The sequence below is a fragment of the Nuphar pumila genome, chromosome 7 (assembly GCF_984573655.1).
Source record: "Nuphar pumila chromosome 7, dmNupPumi1.hap1.1, whole genome shotgun sequence".
Classification (NCBI taxonomy): Eukaryota; Viridiplantae; Streptophyta; class Magnoliopsida; order Nymphaeales; family Nymphaeaceae; genus Nuphar; species Nuphar pumila.
Genome location: NC_143255.1, coordinates 100,450,583 through 100,476,022, shown reverse-complemented (window position 1 = coordinate 100,476,022; position 25,440 = coordinate 100,450,583). Strand labels below are relative to the sequence as shown.

General features: G+C 38.5%; 2 protein-coding genes across 3 annotated transcripts in view; both read left to right on the top strand.

Annotated features, from left to right (window-relative positions):
* Nucleotides 1–4,843, top strand: part of LOC149832638 (protein ALWAYS EARLY 3-like) — a 97,482-nt gene extending 92,639 nt beyond the window's left edge. For both annotated transcript variants that reach the window (XM_090014624.1, XM_090014623.1), the window contains 6 exons: nt 461–688; nt 783–947; nt 2,860–2,997; nt 3,244–3,456; nt 3,795–4,088; nt 4,522–4,843. In XM_090014624.1, coding sequence (XP_089870750.1) covers nt 461–688; nt 783–947; nt 2,860–2,997; nt 3,244–3,456; nt 3,795–4,088; nt 4,522–4,725 — 1,242 coding nt within the window. In that variant the 3' untranslated portion in view covers nt 4,726–4,843. The remainder of the gene's footprint in view (nt 1–460; nt 689–782; nt 948–2,859; nt 2,998–3,243; nt 3,457–3,794; nt 4,089–4,521) is intronic.
* Nucleotides 4,844–9,790: 4,947 nt separating this feature from the next.
* LOC149832637 (uncharacterized) lies at nt 9,791–20,930 on the top strand. The gene is made up of 4 exons (XM_090014618.1): nt 9,791–10,104; nt 19,351–19,963; nt 20,279–20,540; nt 20,727–20,930. Exons 1-4 carry the CDS (start codon nt 10,005–10,007, stop codon nt 20,775–20,777), a joined length of 1,026 nt encoding a protein of 341 aa, XP_089870744.1. The 5' UTR covers nt 9,791–10,004; the 3' UTR covers nt 20,778–20,930.
* Nucleotides 20,931–25,440: the final 4,510 nt, after the last annotated feature.

The following is a 25,440-nucleotide window of genomic DNA, read 5'->3' as shown; positions in this document are numbered from 1 at the left end:
TTTCAAACAGGATGGTGAATATCGCATTCATGCCCAGGTTTGCCAACCATTCTTATTTCTGAAAATTCTCTAAGCTTTTACAGTGAACTTCACTTTAAATTTTGTTATTATTATTTTTTTATTATGTATCATGCATCCCAAGTGCATCAGGAATTGTACCATCATGTGCAGATGCATGATCAACTTTAACTAAGAAGGGCCTACAGCCTTTAGTTCCTGTGTCCTCGCCAATATTATCCTCTTTTTAGAAGTCATACAGATATGATCTTTTAGCTCATAGTGTCCTCTCCTTTAACAGATTTTGAATTGATGTCATGCATATGTGAGGGAAGCAAAAGGATTGTATATAATTACCAAATTTTCTCTTTTCCCGTCATTGCGATTCTTTTATTGAATAACTTATCTGCTAGAGTTCATTTCTTCTCAATAAGCTGCGATAACTGTCCTTTTCTTATCTCAGGATATTGATTGCATGCCCCTAAATCTGTTGGATAACATGTCTGAAGCTCTTAGAAGAAAGGCTGTTGTTGAGGACAGTTTCAAAGAGGACTTCCACGAGCCTAAACCAAATATTAAGGTGAAAGATTGGAAAACAGCAGGGCCCATGAAATTTGCTGGAAGTGAAAATTTGGAGAACAATGTTGATGGGCCAAACCATTCTATGGATACATTGTTAAAACAGGCAAAGGTTTGTATATTGTTGCCTATAAGCCTTCCGCTTTGAGGATTTGAGGTCAAAGATTCAGCTTTAATAAAATCCTAAAGTATATCATCTGATGCAGGCAGACAACATTGATGGAATTATGCAGGCAAAAGCTGCTGCAAATGAAGTTTCTTTTGCTGCACAGCAAGCAATGTATAATCAACCTTGCACTCTGGCACAGATCCAAGCAACAGAAGCTGATATAAGAGCGCTTACCGATCTAACACGTGCTCTTGATAAAAAGGTCAGGACATGCAACATGTTTTAATCATATCCCTTATTATTTACCTATAATTCCTCTATGTACTTTTCATCTTGATTTCAGTGAGGTCCTTCATGATAACTTCTTTCTGCATTTTATGTTTTTGGCAACCTGCCTTGCCTTCTATTTTTCCACTTAATTTATGTTGGATGTAGATGACATTTTTTGTTTCCCTTCTCTCTAGGAAAACATTTATTCAGATATTGTGACACATTATTGGTTATAAATAAGTTGTCTTTGTCTAAATTTCTGCTTTTGTCTAAACATTCTACTGAGATTCCTATAAATCCACTTGCACAATGACATCACCCATTTATGATGAGTCTCTGCAAAGCATCCATGGCTGAACGGTTAGAGCAGCCAACTGATATAATAAAATAGATAGGCTCCTGCTTATAGCTAACACCATCTCCATTATTTTCATGCCCAAGAAAAAAATTTGGTTCTTGGACATCTCCACATTGTTAAGATTGCTGAAATATATCAAACCCTTTATTATCCTTCGATTCATACCTGAATATTGGAGAAACAATTTAACCTTATTTTGGTAATGATCATGTTGTCATAATTAGGTAAATGGTTTTTCTTAATAGAAATGTTAAAATACCTATAACATCAGTGATCAAGGTATCCTAACTCAATATGGAATAAAATAAATTTAGGATAGAAAAATTTCATGAACTATTTTATAAGCATGTCCAAGAACTGGTGTATTTCGGTGTATCAGGATCATTGTAACTGACTTCATTGAGTTTACCACCACAGAACTCGACAATCACGCCCACTTGTTCGGCACTATACTTTTTTTACTTTTTCTCTTGCTTCGGAAAATTTGATCTATTCATATTTGAAAGTGATGCCTTTTTTGCAATGCTTTGTGTTCCTCTCATGCATTTGAAGTTCTCCATTAATCTGGTAGACACTCGTACTAGTCTTTGCAGTGCTGTCTACGTAATTTCCCCCCCTTTTATGTTGCTATTCTTTATGTTTTTTCTTCAGGAATTCATTGGAGAAGTGAATACCTTTTCTGCATTTTTTTATTTGTGTTAAGCACTTGAAGTTCTTGTGCAGTGCTGGTAGGCAGTCATCTTCATGCTGCCGTCATTATCTTTTCCTTGTCCTCCAAAGGCTCTGTTTTGCAACCCTAGTTATAGACCTTTTAAAGATTTAGAGTTGCTTATCTGACATATTTTAGCAGTTTCTTTTAATGTTAACTTCTACAATGCTAATTCGATATTGTTACCTGATACAAACTATTGCTGTATCCTTTTTGCCAATTTATTGGAAAATTCCAAGCAATCTTTTTGAGTGAATGTAGATTTGAATATCTGTGGAACCAAAGAATTTTACAATGTATGGGCTCTGAAATAATCATTAGATTAGAGATTTTGGAAAGTAGCTGTCATTTCATCTATTGTTCTTCTATAGCTCCCACCTAGGACTTCTATCTGGCAGGTCCTGATTCAACTCTAACGGATATGAGCCACACCTGACATAGGTCAGATATAAATTGTGACACATATGACCCAACCACAGTGCATATTGGAGCAAACATATGGATCTACTGGTCAAGAATAAGAGGTCACTCATATCATTCATTTATTTAGAATGATGAAATGCTGGGAAATTTTCTTCGGTAACCACTCCTCTTTTAACAATACTATTAACATAAAGCAGTTGGGCTTTAATTATGTAGGCAAGCATGCTCCAACTAGAAAACTTACAGTGCAAATGGCCTATGCATAACGCAGGCAACTCAAAGAGGATGCTCTACTCGTTCCAACAGTGGACTGATCAATTATAGCCTTCTCTATTTTCTAAGATCTCGTTTTTCCTTTTCTGCCCTTGATCTATTCCTTTCAAAAGTATAATTTGCCTGCCCTAATTCTATTAGGAAGCCTTGTTGATAGAGCTGAAGATCATGAATGAGGAAGTTAGTGGAAACCAAAAAAATGAGTCCATCAAGGATTCAGAGCATTTTCGGAAGCAGTATGCTATGGTGCTGTTACAATTAAGGGATGCAAATGAACAAGTAAGTTTCTGAGACGAAGCAAATTGCCGTGGTTGGTAGTTTGTATATTTGCTACTAAAATGATGTCACATGGATACGGATGCGGACACAGGGATAATGCCATTTTATGATTTTTTTTAATATGACTAGTATATAAGGGGGCACGGTACGGGGACTAAAATGGAGTATCCATGTGACACTTGAATTTTCAGAACTTGGTTTACCAGAATTTTACACTTTTGTCTTGAAACTTTGCACTTCTTACAGGTAGCGGCTGCACTTCGTTATTTGAGGCAACGGAACACTTACCAGGATAACTCAAATGTGTGGGTCAAGTCGGTGAACAACCTGGGAGTGATGTCTAGCTCATTGAGCTCCGATCAACCTGCTTTTCATGCACAAGATTCAGGACCTCATGTGTCAGAAATCATTGATGGTGCAAGAAGGAAAGCAAGGATGATGGTGGATGCTGCCATGAAGGTATTGGAAGATACAACATTGAATCAGCCGTATTCGCTGTCACAGTTACTGTTATTTGCATAACTGTCAACTTGATTATGCTGTAGAAAAGGAGAAAAATATGCAAATTTAAATAAAGAAAAATTTTACTTTCAAATGATGGAAACATATTTTTTCATAATGTGAGCTGGTTTTCATTTGATTTCCACGAGTCAATTAATGGAAATAAATCCATCATCTGAGTTATATAGTGATGAAAGCATCATGACTTTCTAATCACTACCAGTTGGCATTCTGGTTCAACATTTAGAAATTTAGATTTGAGCTAATCTGATTGTGCTTGTATCTAAAAAATTCAGGCAATGTCTTCTATCAAGGAAGGGGGAGATGCTTTCATCAGGGTTGGTGAAGCACTAGAGTTGGTCAACAATAACCATTCAGGGCACGAAACTGGTGCAATATCAGGAAGATCTTCCTACCTGGTAGCAGATAATCTCCACGGCAGTTCTACTCATCATGGTCAAATGACTTCAAGTGGGATAGCCACAGCAAATGCAACAGATCCAGCAAGAAGCAATTCTTCTGATGGGACCGACACACAACTCCTTTCAGAGCTTATTTCTTCATGTGTTGCGACCCTTCTCATGGTCCAGGTTAGTGTAGAATCTAATTTAACCAAAATCCTTGTACCTTAAACAAAGCAGTTGCTGACTTTTGAACAGAAAAGCTGCATTCTTTAGTAGCTAAAAACATCCATATTTTTTATTTCATAAAACCTTTCATCAATTTCAGAATGTGAAAATCAAAAGGAAAATTTGAATTGAAATGTTTTCTTTTGGAAAGAAATTGAAATGATTAGAAAAGAAAGTTGATTGTGGTTAGTCTTACTTTGAACTAGAATATTGAATTGTTTAATTAGTTCTATTTCTATTTCTTTACGTGGACTTGATTAATGTTCTATGTAAATTCTTCTCTTTTAGAGCTAGTTTAGCCTATTAATTTATTTTCTGTTTGTACCTTAAATATGTCTGCCATGAATATTCACCAAATATCGTCCTGTTTTTTTTTACCCATTTGAATGTGCAGACATGTACAGAGAGGCAGTATCCACCAGCTGAGGTTGCCCAGATATTGGACACTGCTGTGACGAGCCTACAGCCATGTTGCTCTGAGAACCTTGCCACTTACCGAGAGATTCAGCAGTGCATGGGCATAGTTAAGAACCAGATATTGGCACTTATACCAACTCAGAATGTGATTCCTCTTCCTACGGAGCTGTCAACCATGTAAATAAAGTAATGTTGATTTGCTCCATTTACATTTTTCTGTTTTACTCTTGCCCCCGGAATATGTATTTTGACACTTCCAACCGGTAATATATAAAGTTTTAAGATTGTTCTTGGAAACAGCTTTTCAGATGTGTCATGTTTGTGCATATGCCAGTGTTACAGGGCAGAAGCCCATGAGGGCTCCGGTCATCTGGTAGGGGCGACTCGAAAATGTCATCAAGTTGACGGTATGTCACACATTTAAAATCTACAGATGTGCACCAGGCCGTAGCTGGGTGAGGGAGACCTGGGGTTTTACACCAATGAACTCGGTGAGTAGGGCTGTTTTCCCTGGTTATCCCAAAAAACATTACAGGGCAGAAATCCTGAAGCAATAATCCTTTTACCAATCTATTTTTTGAGACTTTTGCAGAACCCTTTTGTTGTTCTGCCCTACATGGGGTCTTTGGCTTATCCAGTGTGGCATAAGATACGATCTATGATGCGGTTGGTTTTTGGCTTTTTAGTTTCGGGACCGGTCTGCTTAAGATCCGTATAACGATTTTTGTAGTTTTTCATGTAATAGGAGTTTTTCCCCCCATTCTCTTGACTGGTACAGAAGATGGGTTTCAAGAGAAAACACAGGATTGTACTTGCCCTAAAATCAGTTCCCAGTTAAAACCGCCTTTCAAGCAATGTTATTAAAATCGGCCCGAATCGACCGAAACAGATTGAATCAGACCAACAGCGATTCTAAAAGGGCTGATTCAATTAGGTTTTTTAATATTCTTTTAAGGTGGTTAGAAAAATTATTTATTTATTTATATTTTTCAATGACATGTCATTTGATGGTGGATGTTTACTGATTCAGATTTGATTTTATTCAATTTTTTCATTTTAAGAAACCCGTTTATATAACATTGCTTTCAGGACAATTGTTCTTTTGGTTAGGGTTGCAAACAAGTCAGATTCAAGAAGCCAAATCTGCAAAATTTGGCTGTCCTAAATCCGAACCAATCCGGCTTTCTAATGTATTTTGGGATCCGAGATCCGTTCGGTTTGCAACCTTACTTTTGTTGTTAATTGAGTACTCCCCACAGAGTGGTGATAGGATCCCTTTCGTCTATTGATAAGATGCCAAAGAAAAATGAGCCGATTGGGTAAATGTTGTCATGGGGCTTGAGGTTTTTTTTTTTTTTTCGACAGAGAGATCCTTAATCTCATGTTGCCGCTTGATCTGAGATCCAATGGAAATGGAGATGTCCTTGTTCTTAAAGGGCTCGAGTTTGAAGAGAAGCCCATGACCTAGCCCATTGGCCCAATGTTTAGCGGGTCAGTCCAGCCTGACCCAAACTCATTTGTAGGTTATTTTTTAATGTGAGCAACACTGATTCTTAAATAAACCAATAGTCTCATGCATTCATCCAATTATCTTTTTATTTTCCATAAAATTAGTGCAACTAATTTGGTAAATAATAATAATCAACAACTTCTCAGGTACCCAATTAATTATGTTTCTAGTTTTCATAAAATTAATATAACCAATTAGGTAAATGATAATGGTTACTATGCAACCAGCTATTTTTTTTTCATATTATTAAGAAATTAATTAGGTAGCTTAGGCCCATCAGGTCAGCCCGGTAGCTCGTGGGCTGACTCAGGCTGGGCCCATGTATATAATGGGTTGGATTTTGGCCCGATGGCTAACGGGTCACGGCCTAAAACCTAGCCTATGGTGGGTCGAGTTGGCTTGGCCCATTGCCCACCCCTACTCTCACATTGATTTTTAGGGGACGCGCCAGTCGCACGCTTTCTGAACAAATGCTGCCTTGCTTGTCCGGGCGGCATTTGTTCAGCGCTTCAAACACGCAGAGTCTCAATTTTGTCTAATATTTGGACAAAGTTCCATGTTTTGGGGGAGGACATGAGGACCCAACTTTTCAATAAAACTGTTAAATCGAGTCATCCATTGGTGTAACTCAAGTTAACCATCAGTTACGTGTGATACAATTATTAAACAAGATCCATCGCCTAACAAAACAAGCAAAACACACTGTTCCAAATCAAAAGTTGAAAATGATATTTTCATGCCCTTCAATCCCAAACTGAAGATCGTTCCACCTTTCTTCTTGCTTACCAATGAGTATACTTAGCTTCAACCTTATGGTAAGGACACCTCCATTAGTTTTGAACTCGTAACATCCTGTGCCAACGGTGATGTTCACAAGTCAACCTTGACACTGCAGGATACTCAGAAAACTCATACCACAGTGAGCAATTCACAAAAAAAGGAATAGAGTGAGGGAGGAAAGAATAAAAATTTCAAGAGATTTGCATGAAACCCTAAACATTCGCTAAAATATCATGCGAATAACCAACACTCGCAGTTATTTTGCACGACATAATAACATTTTACAGTAAAACCTTGTGAAAAAAGAGGTTTGCCAGTACTAAAATATTATTTGCACATCTAATATTTACTGAAACAAACTGTGAATCTCATGCCCCAAGGGGGGTTGGCATAGTGGGGTGGGGCCTTGGCTGATAGACAGGCAGTCAAGGTTCGATTCTCATCAGTGTCACCCCTTTCTGCAAGCCAATGCATAGCATAGGCCCTGGAGGAAGGGGTCCTAGCATCGGAGTTTTACGCAGCTTGCATGACAATCATAGGTATGGCAGACTGAGTCTTTGGAGAGATGCACACTAAATATACATTGACTGACAAAATCTAATTACAGAATGAGATTCACCAAAAAAGAAAATTCACAATTATTTTGCGTGTAACTAAAACCTTACAAAGAAGAGCCCCGAAAGTACTAAAACATTATTTGCGCAACATCTAACATAAGCCAAAACAAGTTGTGAATCTCACAAGAGAGATTTATTGATATTCCTCGTAAAATTGTGAATCCACTTTGGGTAAGAGATTCGCATCATCTTAGTGTGAATGTCATAAGTCCGTGCAAAACACATGCAAAGGGTAAAATGACCTAAGAAAAGCAGGAATCGATGTTTTTGGATTGGCGAATTAATAGGTACTTGTGTGAATGCACCAATTTCGTGGATAGTAGTCATTTTCTGTAATTTTACAAGAATCTTAAGTTTCGAAACTTCGAGTTTTTACTTGATAGTTTTAATGAAAATCTGGGTTTTAAATGCTTTTTCATAAAAAATGATGCATGTATTGAAATATCAAGCAAAAAAAGGATTCTAATTACACTTGTTCAAGTCGCCCAAGTGGCAGCGGACCCGGGGAGAAGGTGTTGAGTTAGGGCACTAGGGATGCCAATAAATTCGATATTCGACTGAATTTGATTTCATTTAGTTGCATTTGGTTGCCAAATCCATATCTATTTGTAATGGAATGTGGATATGGTTTTGATTTTTTGCTATCAAATCTGTTTACATATAAAGTAGATCTGACTTAGCTTTTCACCACTTCAAGCTTTTCACCACTTCAATAACCAACAACCTATTAATCAAATATGTTATTGGCTACATCGGGTTAGAACCCGAACCATTTACATCCACATGCTGGCTCCTTCATCCCAGCCACATGTTCTCACTGGATGTGCAGGCACCTTTAGCTGGTGGGTTCAGTAAGAAAATACTAAGAAAAGTGGTAGGAAGAAACAAAAATGTACCAGAGAAAATTTTTGAAAAAAACAAAAATAGTATAATTTTTTATATTGAAAAAATTCCTTCACTTGAAAGTGTGGAGGAATTTTTCCTATCAAAATTAATTTTTTTTTTAGCATTAGGGCAACAACTATATCTCTATCGGGTCTGGTTGAATCACCCCTCTCTCTATCTCATTTTTCTTACATTTTCATAAGCAATTTTTTTTTTATAAGAATTTTGTTGCTTCTAAATGTGATCCGGATCCTAGTGAGGGTTTCACGTTATAAAAAAAAATATCTAATTGAATTTTTTTTGAAAAAGTAAAACACCGACAGTGGTCACAGGTGAAGCATCGGTCAATATTGGCGTACGGCGTCACATCCCAACCGTCCATCATTGAGGCATTGCTTTCGTAGCATTGGTTGGAAGACTTTGCCTCATCCAAACTCTTCTTCTTCACACGCTTCCCGTCTCATCCCTCGCACGTACAGACAAGATGAAGAATCATCCCGAAGGGCACGAGCGCCGCGTGGCGATCTCTTATTGGATCGGATGCATCATGAACGCCGGTTTCTTGCCTTACATGTGTACGGTTGCGGTGAGTTCCCGGGTTTTGTTTTTTTCAATTATTTCGCCTTTCCGCCTTCCGAAATCTTGTCGAAATGACCAATCTAACCTGAATAATTGCCATGTAGTTAATTTTGCCCTCACCAGGACGAGGTCAAGCCCAATGTTGCTAAAATCGGTCTGAATTGGCCGATTCATATCCGAGTCGGTCCAAAGACGATTCGAAAGAAGCGATTCAAGGCCTTAATTCTCATATCTAATATGATACTAATGTATCTCTAGTAGGGGTGTCAACAGTTTGGGTTTGGTTCGGACCCAAGTGAAACCAGACCTCGCCCCAATTTTTGGATATGGTATCGAATCTGGACTAAGGTGTAATAAGACCCATCATAAGAGAATCCATACCCGAACCTGATAAGAACAACGTGAACCAGACCCAGTAAAATACTATACTTTTATCATTTTTTACATTAAAAATTTGTGGGTCTTATAGGAACTTGGGTCGGGTATAAAATTTCACAATTTATATCTGGATTCATGTATTAATCGGACTTTCGGGTCTGGACCCTAATCTTAATCAGGTTTTCTTATTTATCACCATGCTCGGATCTTATAGGGTTTGGTACGGATCGGGTCTAGGTAAACCCGACACATTGACCCCCTTAATCTCTAGTACAACCCCACTTCTTAGATCATAGATTCGTGAATTAGGCTCTGTTTGGGATATGATCGTTGGGGTCACCGAGGTGCACGGTGTTTGGAAGCATGAAGAAAAAAGGGGAGCAAATTTGTCTTTATTGTAATAGTTAAGAATGAAAAGGTCATTTAGTTCAGTAATTTTTATTCAAAACAATTGTATGGTTAAGAAACTAAATTGGTCCGTGCATCGCTCTCTCTCTCTCTCTCTTCCTGCATCTCGAGATCGGGGGAGGAGGCAGGCGGGCGGGCGGGCGGGCAAGGAGGGTTTCCCCTTGGAAGAACGCCAGGGCCGCGGCCCCTTCCCTCCACCCGCACCGCGTGGAGAGACAGAGAGAGAGAGAGGAGGAGGTGAAAGGGGACCGCTCCGGCGGAGTCGAGGGAGGAGCGATAGGAATTCCTCCGGCCGGCGACGCCATGGACACCCCGCCCGAATTGTCTCTAGCTCAGGAGGCATACCCTGACGTCGATCCTTTCCTCAGCGAGGCTCTCCAAAACCCTAGGCATCGACTCACAGGTCAATCCCTTCTTCTTCTTCTTCTTCTTTTCCTTTCGATCTTTGCCATCCCCGAGAGGCGGGGATTTATGCGTTATCCGGTCTGATCTTGTGTTTTTTTTTTCATTGTTTTTAGGTGATTATTCTTTCAATCTGTTCGGTTTTGGTTTTTGCGCGATTAGGCCTATCGGATTAGGTTATTTCGTTCTTTTCTTTTGTTTCTCGTGCGATGTTACCGTTTGTAGGGTGGAGGAGTCCTGATTTATTGGGTTTGTGATTGTGTTTATAGCGGTTGTTGCTTCTTTTGGATGCCTAGGGGTTTGTTTTCACACCTCGTCTCTTGGCGCTCGTGCGTGGATGTGATTAGGATTTTGTCTGGTTTGTTTAGGTTTTTCTTTGGTGATTTTGTTGTGATATCAATGGGCATTGGGATTATATCCGGTCGAATTATGACACGCGCTGGTAATTGATGGATTTTTGAGAGTTTTTTGTGGAAAAAAAGTGGTTCTGCAGAGATTGCCTACATAAACATGTTCAGGTGCAATTTCGCTCATTTGAGCTGCTTCTTTCTTGATAGCAATTTTTAGAGGATTTGAGATGGTGTCAGTGAGAATAAAGTTCTGGAATGCTTAGATCTGGCATGGTTAGGGTTATAAATTCGAATAAGCGATATAACCTTTGTAATTATAAATGATGCAGAGTGCGTTGATAAGAATGCTTCTTGTTTTCTTTGGACAGATCAATATCTTTGCTAATATGATGTGGAGAGGACCATTTTCACCTCGTGCTTTCTTTAATTATATGTTTTTTTATATGATGAGGAACCCTCACCGAGAATTGGACTGCTTAATGGGCCCGCCCCCCTGCGAGGTAAATCCCAGGTGGGGTTAGTTACACCCAAGCCCTTACGGTGCCCACCATTTGTCATCCGTAGATGGAGCGTAGATTAAGTATATGTTGTCATCTGTAGATGGAGCATAGATTAACGATCTTTTTTCTCTTTCTTTTTCAATTTTATCCTCCCTTTTGAGAAATTAAAAGAGATTCGGATATGGTTTGATTTGTTTGTATTTTTATAGTTCTAGTATCTCATCGTATGAAGTGCAGCTGTAGGTACTTCATACTTCGAGTAGAAAGTGCATGCATCAGCTATAGCGTGAATCGTTTATACTTTTATAATAGATAAAAAGCTTGAAGTGAAGGATTTGAACATAGTATGATTGTTGTTGCATCTATCCTTTCCAAATAAATCATGTTGTTCCATTTGTGGGAATAAGCTCAATATGTCAAAATATTAAGGTTGTGAACCTGAGGAGATGATTAGCTAAAGCTTCTGTGGCATAAAAGAAGCCAAATGATTGGTGAAGAATGAATGTTAGTCTGTAACTCCCACAATATAAGTATCTGAATAATGCGACAGGAAATAATCAAGGAAACAAGGAAGAAGTAACCCCATATGATATCTACAAAAACTAAAATTAGAGTAGAAAAAGGCATCATGTCATGATTGGCGATTTGAATTACAAATACAGTTGCATGTACTACCACAAGTCATAAATCACATCACTGTGTGTAAGGCTTGGTTCCCTACAAACATAAAATGGAAATGCTTTTACAACCTTTCACCTGTACATATCAAACCACAATCGAGCCTCTCATCTTCATCATTGCCTCTTCGGTTTTTTGTCTACTCAACTTAGGGCCCATAATATCTTATTCTTTATCAATATTATTTTCTACCTAATAACTACTTTTTCAAGAATGATAAAGAATCATGATGATATAGACAAGCTATTAATAATTTACGCATACTAGGAGGTAGAGATGGGCAATGGGTCGGGCAGCCCGTGGGCTGGCCCGGCCTGGGCCCTTAAATTTGCCCCCGTCTCAGATTGATTTGGCCCACAGGCCAGTCGGCCCGTGTGTCGGGGGTTTCCCAATGGGCCGTCCCGAACCAGGAGTTTGTTCCAGCCTGTCAATTGACCGGGCGGTCCATTGCCCACCCCTTAGTAGGATCAAACATTCTCAAAGTTGGCATCAATATTTTCAAGTATTCAATCTAGGAAGCTTAAGTAGAATCTCCTATGTATCATACATCATCATCGACATGATATCAGTGTGGTAAAAAATCATGTCATATAATGTGTGTACAATTCCCCCTCCCCAACCCCTCAAATGTCAGAAACTTTTCCTTCTAATTAATAGCAAAACACAGATTATTGGACATTTTTTGTGCAAATCGGGCTTATTAAGATTCCATTCACTCTTTATAAGACATAAGGGAAAAAGAAATCTTTTCTCCCAAGTTATTAAAGTGAATATGCAGGACCAAACTAGAGGGAGAAGAAAGGGAGGATTGGAATGATTATGCAGAAGATGATCCGTCATCTTATTTCATTTTTTCATCATTGATGAACTTGTCCAATAAGATATTCTCTTTTTCTTTTTTGTTATTTGATGTGGATATTACTTAATACTGGTTGCAATTTATTGTGTCTTTCAGCTTAATCCTTGATGGTTAATGTTTTGTTATTTTGTCTTGAATTTTGCTTTATCTTTATGAATGCACTAGTTCTTATTGCATCATTTTTATAAATTATGAGCATCTTTATCATTTGATTTCGCATGCTAATTACTAGTTGTAACACATTTATTTATCTTCTCTTTGTTATTGATATCTTGAATTCAGTTAAACTATAACACACACACACACACACACACACACACACACATATATATATATATATATATATATATATATATATATATATATATATATATATATATACAGAGAGAGAGAGAAAGCAACTTCAAAAAGGTCAGCTTGAGTTTAATCCCTGACTCTTTTTTTTCTCCCTTGCCTCCCTTCTTCCACTGTTCAATTTTTTTGTCCTACTGTCCACCCAATGCAGTACACAAGTGGGCAAGCCAGTATTTGGGGAAGTAGATAGATAATACATGAAGGGGTATCAAGGATATTGAGTCCCAGGTATCTCACCACTAGGGCATTTCCAACACAAGAATGCATTCTTGCTATGGAGGAAGGTATCACCTAACAAGCTTGGAAGGACTTGGGTTTGTTGGTGTAACCTTAGATGCATGAATTTTGCTTAGTTGATTGCTTTTAAAAAAATCTCGTGATTGACAACTTTACGCAAAGTGGATATTACTAATTAGGAGATGTGTTTATGTCTATGAAATGAGATTTGGATCCTCTCTTTTTTTCACATCACCCTTGTCTACCAAAATCACTCAATCCACATTGGCTGGGAGGGGACAGCCACCTATATTGTTTTGATATACCTGCAATCAGGATATTGATAATTAGAAGTGTCTCTACGTCTATGAAATGAAGAGTTGGTTCCTCATTGTTTTGCATCGCCCATGTCTACCAAAAATTTCAATCAGCATTGGCTAAGAGAGGACAATCATCTATATTACCTAGATATGCCTGAAAATAGGATATTGATAATTAGAAGATGTTTGTACGTCTAGCAAATGATCAGTTGGTTCCTCATTTTTTCACATATTCCTTGTCTACCAAAATCATTCAATCAGCATTGGCTGGGAGAGGATGATCACCTGTATCAGCAAGATATATCTGCAAACAGGATCTTGATAGATGTCTGAAGTTGGTTCCTCTTTCTTTTCATATCACCTTTGTCTGCCAAACTCATTTGACCAGCATGACTGCGAGAGGTGGATCACTTATATTTTCAGGTATACCTAAAAAGGGGATACTGCTTATTAGAAGATGTCTCTGTGTCTATGGAATAAGGAGTTGCTTCCTCAGTTTTTTCACATCTCCTTTGTCTACCAAAATGATTCGTTCATCATGGCAAGGAGGGGTTTATACTATTTCACATGGGTGCGGGTGCGGGGATGCGGCACCTCCAAAAAACCCGGGTGCGGGGGTGCGGCAAGGGCAAAAATGTAAATATATATATATATATATATATATAAATTTGAAGTTTTAACAATTTAACATTTAACAGTTAACATTGTCATAATATGATCATCATGCATGCAGTATATCAACCTAAATATCAAATTATCAATCAAATAAGTAAAGCAATTACATAAATCGACCTAAATATCAATCAAATAAGTAAAGTATAAAAGAACTAAATTATATACCAAAGTATATCCTGATGAAGTAATGGATGTTAATAATTTTCTTCTTCATCTTCAAATGCATCATTAGAAGGAGTACTGGGCTCAGCTAAATCCATGTTTGTTATGTTGAAATCATGTGAACTCTTCTGGGTTTACATCCCAAAATTTGGATGTTCTTTGTCTGCGTTATAAACCCAATTTGAAAATGATAAATACAATACAAGTATATTTAAATTAAAATTAAGAAATAATCAAATAACTAAGAGAGCAAATTAGTATCTGTATTTATCATTGCTTCGCGAAAGTAATCGAAGATTTGAATAAACATATACTAAATCCTCTGCACGCTTGCTGGTGAGTTTGTTTCTCTTTATGTTGTGTATTTGAGAATATGTGCTCTAATTTCTTTCACAACAAAATGAACTAGCAGGCTGCGATAACAATCTTAATGCAAGACATTGGAAAAGAGGTGTTTCTGATCCAAATGTTGACCACCATGTGATAGGATCTATATTATCTTCTTCTCTCGCGAATAATGTCGGTCCATATAATCTCGAAGATGAAAATTTTTCAAACTCTTGTGTGACTTGATGTAGAAGATATGCTTCTGAAAAAAGTCTTGTCATACACATATTTCTATGTCTTGATAGCTCCGGGTCTAAATTTGGAGGGACACGACCAATACCACTAGCCCGCCACTTATTTGCATAATATTTTGGATTAAGAGAATGTGTCATGCAATGCAAATGAATGTTGCTCTTATCCCATCTTCTGACTAAAATTGAATGAATATGATTAAAAAAATTTGAATCATCCAATGCAGGATTTTTTTCTTCATGCTTGAAAATTATAACTTGTATTCTTTCAATCATATTATCCCACATTTCATAAACTCTGTGAAGCATTGGCTCATCCTTATCAACTTCTCTTAACATTTCCCAAATAGGTTGCGTAAATTGAAGGAAGTATACCACTCTGTCCCAAAACTCATCATCAAGAATAAATTTTTTAATTTCTTGAGCCTTGATATCATCATCAGCACTATAGAATGTCCAATTTTCATCAGTCACCATGTTAATCAAAACATTCTTCACTCTTTTAATCTTCTTCATCATCACAATGATGGACGCAAAACATGTTTCAACGACCTTCAACAATTTCAAATCAGAATGCCTATTAAATATAGCATTAGCACGATGATGGTTAACAACAAAATTCCTAATGCTTTTGACATTTCTTTCTAAATCTTCAAAATATGAACATAAAGCATATGCTTGTGAATTTTCTTCTTCTTTGGGGTTGCAGATGCTTTCTAGGGCTAGATTTAAGCTGTGTGCTACACAGAGAGTTCAAAAAATATGAGGGTACTCACTCTCCAAACTCAACGTTGCACTTTTACAAACTAGAGCGTTGTCTGTAATGATTTGTACCACTTTCTGATCACCCACTTCTTTTATCACTTCTATAAACAATCCCTTCAAATACTCTGCATTTTTATATTTCCCAGATGCATCAACTGCTTTCAAGAATATTGGGCCACTAAGCGAACAAGCAATGAAATTGATTAATGGACGCCTTTGAATATCTGTCCATCCATCAGACACAATAGAAACTCCATTTTGCTCCCATGAATATTTTTTAATCTCTAACAACCTCTCCACATTTTCCCTCTCTTCTTCAAGAAGTGTGGTTCGTATTTTTTCTGAACTTGGAGGTACATAACCACTCAAATTACAATTTGCCAAGGATGTTACTAAATCCTTCCAATAAGGATTTCTAACCGCATTAAATGGGAGTGAACCAGAATAAAAATACCTCCCAACTTTGCTATCCAATTTTTCTCTTCCATATGTATTGAATGTTGCTTGTATCGTTCCTCTACCTCCTATATTGACTTTTTTTTAGCATCTTCTTGGTGGCTTGCAAATAGCACACTGACTGCAGAAGAATCGGCCATTGCCTTTCTCTTCTCATATTCTTGTATTTTCTTCGCATTGCTTCATCAACTTTTCTGCAAGCTGAAATGCCATGTCCTGGTATCTTCAACAAATGAGCCTTCACTCTTATGTAAGACCCAACAAAATCTTTTTCGCAGAGCTTGCATCAAAATCTCTTGTTTTCACCACCTCCTTTTCCAATTTTTTGCAAGTTTATCTACATGTACCCATAGTGGCCCCACATCATCAATTCCACTGCAACTATCAGCAAAACTAGCAGCAGAACTCACATGTTGGGATGAGGATGACGCAAGTCCTTTCCCTTTATCCGTCATTTTTATCCTGAAAACACAAAAAAAATATATATTAAAATTTTCAAATCAATTATACTCGACCTCCTCCCCCTATCGAAAACACAGGGAGAAGGGGGGGCTCAGCCCCTCCCCTGTCGAAAACAGAGGGAGCAAGGGGGGTGGGGGGGCTCAGCCCCTTCTCTACCGAAAACAGAGGGAGCAGGGGGTGCTCAACCCCTCCCTTGCCGAAAAAAGAGGGAGCAGGGGGGGGGGGGGCTCAACCCCTCCCCTGTCGACCCAAAAAGAGAGCCAAAGGGGGGAGGGGCTCGCCCCCTCTCCTGCCAACCCAAAAAGAGAGCCAGAGGGGGGAGGGGCTCGGCCCCTCCTGTGCCGAAAACAGAAGGAGCAGGGGGTGCTCGGCCTCTCCCCTGCCGACCCAACAAGAGAGTGAGAGGGGGGGGTCGGCCCCTCACCTGTTGAAAACAGAGGGAGCGAGAGGGGGGGGGGGGGGGGGGGCTCGGCCCCTCCCCTGCTGACCCAACAAGAGGGTGCAAGGGGGGCTCGGCTCCTTCTCTGCCGACACAAGAAGACAGTGAGAGAGGGTACATACCTGCGAAAAGAGAGGAGGAGGTGGAGCTGGGGCATCGATAGGAGAGAGCTCGAGTTCAGGGGGAGAGGAGAGGAGAGATTAGGGAAAAAAAATTTGCCCTAATCCTCATTTTCATCGAGGATTTTTTTTAATGCCAAAACAGTGGACAACTGCGAAAAGAGAGGAGGAGCTGGGAGGTGGAGTTGGGGCATCGATAGGAGAGAGCTCGAGTTCAGGGGGAGAGGAGAGGAGAGATTAGGGAAAAAATTTTTGCCCTAATCCTCCTTTTCATCGAGGAATTTTTTTTAATGCCAAAACAGTGGACAAAAATGACCCTGGGTGCGTTGACCGCACCCGGTGCTGCACGCGCACCCGCATCGCGTCGCGTCGACACGGGTGCGGCACATGTTTTGCCGAGTCCCTGTGACTTAGGGTTTATGTGTGTGTGTGTGTGTGTGTGTGTGTGTGTGTGTGTGTGTGTGTGTGTGTGTATGTGTGTGTGTGTACGTGGGTTTGGAACAGTCTTAATACCTGAACTATGCTAGCAAAACTTCCTTTAAACCAAGTTCCTTTCAATAAAACTTTGAAAACAAAAAACAAAAAACAAAAAACAATTGCAACTGTCTTTTTCAAAAAATAAAATAAACGGGTTCGTTTGAGAAAAGCATTTGAAACATGAAAATTTATATTTAAACAAACCTGTTTTTAACAAAATTCAATTATGGATCCAATTGGATCAGATCGTGGGTTCAAATCATAATGATTCTTGAATCTGAATCTCATTGTTCCTACATCTTCATGCGCATTACCTTGGACTGAACACAGGTCAGAATGTCCCTAATTGCACGAGCAAACAACCTGATTCAGACAGATTCGTACAACAGATTATTTTATTATTTCCTATGGATTTTAGTACATTTTAATCTCACTGCAATAAAAAAAACTTTAATGATCTTTGATGTATATCATGACTAAAATGTTAGTAAGATATTTAAATCCAAATAAGGGAAGCCAAAATTTAGGAAGTTTAAAATTTAAAACCTAAATAAACTAAATGCTGGAGTATCCAGAAGAGTTGACATTGACAAGTGTTGGAAACAGACATGAATGGCTGGTAGAAGTGTGCAGTTAACGTAGAGTATCCATTTTTCATGGATTATTGATTTTAAAGACCTTTGCCTTGGGCCTACATGACCAAGTGGGAAAGTTTTATATGTTTTGGCCACGGTGGATGTGACCAAGTGGAAAAGTTTTATATGTTTTGGCCACGTCATGCGCTAAAAAAAACTATATCTTAAAGGATGTTTATGTGAACTATGCAATCATGCCTGTAGTCAACTTAAATTTTTTACCTGGGATGGTATCAGGTAGCTGAAAGGGGATTTTGCCCATACTAAAAATCATGCCCTTTGGTGTTATAATTTTATGATCTTGCTGTTATTTTAATTTTATACTGTGTTATTCTATGTTTTTTGGAACATCATGTAGGGGTTTAATGGTCACTTAAGTTGACTGCAATTTTGCAGTTTGACCGGCTAATGAGTGGCATGGTTGATTTCTTGTTCTTGCTTGATCACGACGTTTCATATTTTGCTTCGTTGTCTTTCTCTTAATTTTACTAAGGTGTGGTTTTGGTTTATTGGCATTGTCTTTTGAAAGGTTCTTTATGCTTCGGTACAAGTGGACTCAGAGCCTTTTCTAGTTAATGCTATTATAAATATCTTTTCTTTATAATTCTGAAAGTACAGATGGATTTGTGCAATTGCATGAAAAATGTGTGCATCTATATTGTTTCTTGTGCTGTTTATTTTCATCGATGCAATGCACAGTGTAATTCTTTTTCTATTTCTTCTAATATGGAATTTGTGAAATGTTACAAGGACTAAATTGGGTGGAGTAACACTACTCTTGTTTAATGTGTATGTTTTTCTAAATTATTTTCCCCTCGTTCTTTGCACTGCATAGGATTACTACAATGTTCATTATGCTGATAAAAAAACCCTCTCTGGCAGTAGTTTTTTAGTTCTTCAAATAGTTCTACTTCTAAGCGGTCCACTATAGTTCGTATTGTGGTCTTAACATCACGTTTCTAGTCTAAATTGATTTTATTTATGTCTTCATTTATTTTGTATTAATTTTTTGTTGGTTTTTCAACTAAAATTTGAACAGCTTAGTGGACTATTCTGAAGATATCATTGTGGAATTTAGTTTAGTCCACTCTTATCAGTTGATTGAGTTTGCATGTTCATATCTCTCTGTACAATATTTATGGCAAGGAGTTCAGCAACTTATGTTATTCTCTACTTGATTGAATCATCTTTTCTTTATTCAGTTTTACGAATGGAGCTCGACATCCAGCGATTTATACAAAATAGTGAACAGCATCAATTTGAGTTTCAGCATTTTCCAACATCTTATCTTCGTCTTGCTGCTCACCGTGTTGCTCAGTACTATGACCTTCAGTCTATGGTTCTTGATGCAGATGGTTATGGGGGGAAAATAGTAGTAAGAAAGACCCCTGAAAGCAAATTTCCATCTGTCTGTCTTTCTCAAATTCCTGCAAAGTTGCCAGAGAATGACAAGGCTGAACATGTAAAGATTGCTATAAAACCAAGACCTCAGAAATCTTCTCCTAGTGATGTGTCTGAGTCGGGCGTCAATAAGAGTCCCGTTAGAAGTGTGGAAGAGAGGAAAGAAGAGTATGATAAAGCTCGGGCTCGTATATTTAGTAGCTCCAGCGGGTTTGACTTGGAAAATTCATCATCTCAGGCAGCATTTGATGGAAGGACTTCATGTTCAAGTGGGGATGAAAATGAGAGTTGTAGAAGCTTCACAGATGACCTAGAGAAGTCTATCAATAATAAAGATGCTGGTAGCAGAATTGCCATTTTCAGAGATCGAGAAAAAGATAGGTTTGACCCTGATTATGACCGTAGTTATCACAGGTATGCTTTGGTTCTTATTCAAAATTCAGATCCCTGGACCAGGCTTATAATCTAGGTATTGATTCAGTTGTGTTGGCTCCTTTTAGAGAACCCATCCAAGTTGTTCATCGAGCTTGCTCAGTTCTGAGTTCAAACAGCCACGTGGTTGTTGGCTGGAACTCCAGTCTGAGGTTTGTGATGATGGACTAACATTGTCATTTCTTGTTATTTTGTTTCTGATCCCTGCAATTGACTGGAATATGTACTTAGCCTACTTTTATCTATACAATTGATGTGATTATTGTGGTGGTGCATGACATAATTTAACCATGGCAGGTACTCTAAGAGCCTTGTATGTGCTCAGACGTTTAGCGTTGATCCATTTAATATGCAGAACTTTCAACCTGCATTTGTGTACGACAATGTGCTTCCACAATTGAGTCAGGTGCCAAGAGCCCAAAATCCTGTCAACTACATGGCTTCCAATCCTATTATGAACCAATTTGACAGAGCATCTTGTGATGCTGTCTATATGCATTGGCCAAGTCCTGCAATGATGTATGCTCACTCATATGAACATTTCAGGCAATCTGTTCAGGTAAGTGCCTCATTTACTGCAATCTTCGGGTTTTATTTGTAACCACGTTTGAGCATTCTATGACCTGGCTTTACTTTACCTGCTGTATCTCGAGGCCGGTGGTAGGTTCCAAACAGGACTTGAGAGGCAGCAGGTACTAATCCCAGCTCTCTGACCTCTGTTATAATTGGTTCTCTGTATCTGCAGACACCTTTCTACCAGCAGCCTTTGAGCTTTGACCATGGATACCATCACTAAAGCGCAGGAAGGCTTGTATTATCTAAACCTTTACTATTGGGCACAATAGTTAATTACATTTCGGGTCGCCGAAATATTTTGTGTTGGTCCTTGGCTTTGGTAGAATTACATGAACAAGGGTAAGACGTTTGATAAATTCTCATGATTTTTTTTCCTATTTGCTGTCGCATGTTGTGTTTGATTACCTCTAGCACTGTGAAAGCTTTCACGAGTGTAACTAGAGTAGACATGGTAGTAGAATATTTCCGTTCTTTGCAATGTTTGTGTGTGTGTACGCTTGCATGCCTATGCATCCACAGGAAGGCAGAGGCATTCATGGCAGAGATCAGCGATGTCACTATTCCCAAAGTAAACTGGTTCTTAAATTTAGGACTGTCTTTTTAATCATGTTTAATTTGTCCTCTTCTTTTAACTCCTTATTTTTCTTATTCTTCCCTTTACTTCTCTTTGATCAATGTTACACTGCCAACACTTAAGCAGTCACTGGAGAAAAGAACAGATATATCAAACAGAAACAAGGCTCTTAAATAGTGATGCAAAGAGAATAAGATTACTTAACCAGAATGGTCGTTTAGTGAGTGCTAATGTGCTCTAAACGTGTGGATTCTGTTTAACAAAATATACATGTGATTTCATGAAAATAGCTGATGTGATCACGCAGAATCATGGGCAGCTGCCAGGATATGTATCCTTCAGTGAAAAAGGGAAAACGAGAGAGAGAGAGAGAGAGAGAGAGAGAGAGAGAGAGAGAGAGAGAGAGAGAGAGAGAGAGGATGTTTTGTAGAACTTCAAACTCAAAAGCAAGTTAAAACAAATTTGGGCTTGAACTGAGAAAAGAAAAAGGGTGTGTTAAACAAATATAAAAATCATCTGGTTGACATGAAATCTGAACCAACTTGAAATACCATGTCTAATTCTCTTGCGGTCTGCCCACATCATATGTGGATATATTCATGAACCAGCATGAGCATGAATGAGTAAGCGTAGGAGCTGTCAGTGAATGTCTCTTTGTGGGATGTTTCTGGTTCAAACCCCAGTGGTATGTTTAATGATAACTGGTGGGGGTCTGCCTCTCCCCAGCTTGCCTTTCAAAAAAGTTTAATAAGTGTGCTTTTTATTCTCTGTTTTGATTGTTTTCTTTGTGTAATGGAGGTCTCGTACGCTTCCGGGTCATTAATCAGATTTGTAGCTGCTGAACCGCATCTAAACAATTCTAATAGCATGACTTCGGTGACTCAGTTGCCTGGCACAAACCGAAAAATGAGAAATTGGATTTCCAACGATAGTGCTTAAGAACTATCCAAACTGTAAACCTGCTTTTTTAGCTATTAGTAGTAAGAGAATGACATACTCTCATGAAGGGGTTTACCTCACAGGTAGTGGGCCTAGTGGGCCCGTTAAGTGGCCCGGTTCTTGGTGAGGGTTCCTCGTCATAGAAAAAAAGACTAACTCTCATCTAGCACGTATGACGTAAAATATAGGCAACTCAAAAAGTTACAGAGTGCATATACCATGAAAGGTTGAATATAACCATGGGGCCGTGGACAATTTAAGAAAATGAACACTGCGCGATAATCACTTGATATTTTGGTAATGACATGTTTTTAGAGGTTTATCTGAAAAACTAAAAAATGAAAAATTCATTGCAATAGGTTTAAACCCACGTGGGCTCTGCTTGTCTGGTAGGAGCAGCTAGTGCACGTCACCTTGTGTTGGTGTTTGTATAACTGGTTGGGGTCTGCCTAATTCCAGCTTGTCTTTAAAAAAAGACTTTCAAGAAATTTAAGTTCAAAATGTTTCCAAAGTATCATAATCTTGTGATTTTTTTCAGAAAATAATCCGTTTATTTTTTGTTTTTAAACTTTGTTGACTCAATTTTTAAGAAACTTGTAGATGTTTATGTGAGATTTATTTATTTTTAATTCTTTTAAGAAAAAAAATTCTTTGTTCGAATGTCAATGTGGTCAAGTACAATATACAAGCGGGTGCCTTGCATTGTGATGGAAACACCATTTTCATGTGTTGCCAAAATATAGTGTTGAAGATGCAGTTGCTAAAAACATGTTTTTGTGCATGGTGTGGAAATATGGTTTTGGGGCTGCCAACTCCAATTCCTTGTGCAGTGTTTTGGTAACATTGCTGCTCCCAAACAGCTAAGGGGAATTGCAACACACCCGATTTTCAAGGCTCTTGAACAGACCTTTGTGTCATTTTTTATTTCCTTGAATCTTATATCTGAGGTGATTTGAGATCCTACCATCTCAGATGATATGAGATCCCAATGGAGATCTTGCTTCCAGTGCTTATGGAAAAATAGGGAAAAGGGGAATGCGGAACAAGTCTCATATTCATCTTATCTATGGCCCCACTCCCCCCTCAACGTAAGATATACGTACCTGAGGTGTTTTTGAGGATGTTTGATTCAAAGATATGAAGTTATGTGTTTGTGAAAAATTGAGATCTAGTATGGGTCACACCCCCAATGGAGGTCTTAGTATATGGGATTTGAGGTATTTAAGTGTCCCCTTCAAATGTATGAGATAATACGTCTCTTAGAATTTAAAAAATGCAAGGAAATTCAGAAATAAATATCAATTTGAAAACTTTCTAAAATATAAGCATAATTTTAAGGTGAAGAATATTAAATCTGTGGAACATGAAAAAAAAAAGGCCTTCTATTACATGTCCCTGGATAGTGCAAGGCATCTCCCATCGATCAGGTAACTGGGCAATAGATAGTTGGGGCGACAACAATTTTTTTTTTCGACAGAGGGCTGGGGTTAGTCGGATCCCTACCAGTTATACAATGATACCATTTGGGGTTCGAACTTGCAACGTCCCAACACAAGGTGACGTGCACTAACTGTTCTTGCCAGACAAGCGGAGACCCTGTTGGTAGGGGCAACGACAATTTTATTTATAAAATCTTGTCCAACCCATTAAGGTAAATGAGATTTTTTAGGTGGATGCGAAAAAAAATATAGAAAAAAACATTTTTTTTGGATAATCCAAGGGAAAACCCCATCAGCAACAACACATTCGCTGGCCTCCGGTTCTTAACATAATAAATGAATAAAAGCAAACATGATAAACATTTTTTTTGAAAAGGCAAGCTGGGGTTAGGCAGACCCTTACCAGTTATACAAGTATACCATTGGGTTTTGAACCTGCAATGCCCCAACACAAGGTGAAGTGCATTAGCTGCTCCTATCAGCAAGCGGAGCCCGCATTGGTCAAACATGACAAACATGTTTCTTACAAGTAGGGAAATGAGTTCCCCCCGAAAAAAGGAAACTCGTTCTTAATAGTATGAGAAATGTGTTTTTGACAGGGTTGAAAATGTGCTTTTTATAAAGTTCTTGCCGTTTCTCAAATGTTTTAGAAACAGTGTATTTTTTAGTTTCTGAAACTGTTTTCTAAGAAACACATTTCTCGCCCCAAAGAGGGTTGGCATAGTGGGGGTGGTGGGGCCTTGGCTGCTGGACGGGCAGTCAAGGTTCGATTCTCATGGTTTCTTCAACAGGCACGCGGTCAGAGATCAAATTATCCTCCCACTGCTTGGGAGCTCACGGTTTCATGTTCTATTTCACTCCCCGATGGGGTTTTTTTCACCTTTCCCTCACGGTACTACTTCACTATCGGTCACCCTTCTGCACGGGTCCTAGTCTCAGAGTTTTATGCTGCTGCCGGCACAACCTACTTATGTATAAGCAGGCTGAGCCAGTGCGATTAGGTCTTCATACCGGGTGTAGTTTCTGCGGGTTATAAATAAAAAAAATACATTTCTCATTGTTTTATAGTGTTTTTCGATAACCCTGCTTCCATGGTTGGTAGCACGGTATCCTACCTCGTCCTCAACAATTCTAGGAGACTTGTATCATCGGCAAATCGTGATTAATTAGAGAAAGATTGTTCAACATGACGCAGCCATTACTCATAAGAACCATATTATTCGGCTATCACAAAAACTGCAGCTCAAACGTTTTATTTGAATTTTTTTATCACTCAAATCAAATAATCGGCAAGCTAAGATGATTTTTCATGATTAGATTAAAACCAATACTTATATAGCTTCAAATAACTGAACATAATTTCATATTAGCCAAATTAAACGAGCTGAAATAATCTGACGAGGCAGGTAATTCTGATTAGGGGTTCGCCATTTTGGGCCAAAAACAATATAAAGGCTAAGAAATGAGAAAGACCCTAACAGCCACCGGAGCCACATTGAGGCCAGGGTGGGCAAGTGCCGACCCAATGAAAGTCGGGACAATGCCCACCGTGATGAGAGATCGAGTCAGGGTGGGCACCACCCACCCCAACCTTTTTTTTGGGCCCTGCTTGACCCTGATTTCTCTCTCTCTCTCTCTCTCAACTTTGGAGTTTGTGGGGCCTCTTCGGTGCATGCCCCCAAGTGGCTGACTATTGGGTCATCTTCTTCTTCTTTCTCATCATCATCTTCTTCTTCTTTTCTTTTGTTTTTTTCAAATTATTTCATAAATCATGAATGAATGTTTTATATGGTTTCTATTTTAGGGCTTTTATTTATTTTTTCAATAATCATAATGCATGATTTTTGTTAGGGTTTAGGTCTTTATTTAGTTTTTTTTGTAAATAACATAGAATGTTTAATAAGGATTTTAGGTTTTTTTGTGTTTTTAAA

Coding starts and splice junctions, on each gene's coding strand:
- LOC149832637 (XM_090014618.1), top strand. CDS start 10,005: ATGGACACCCCGCCCGAATTGTCTCTAGCTCAGGAGGCATACCCTGAC. Junction 10,105..19,350: donor CCCTAGGCATCGACTCACAG/GTCAATCCCTTC, acceptor TTCTTTATTCAG/TTTTACGAATGGAGCTCGAC. Junction 19,964..20,278: donor TATGACCGTAGTTATCACAG/GTATGCTTTGGT, acceptor TAACCATGGCAG/GTACTCTAAGAGCCTTGTAT.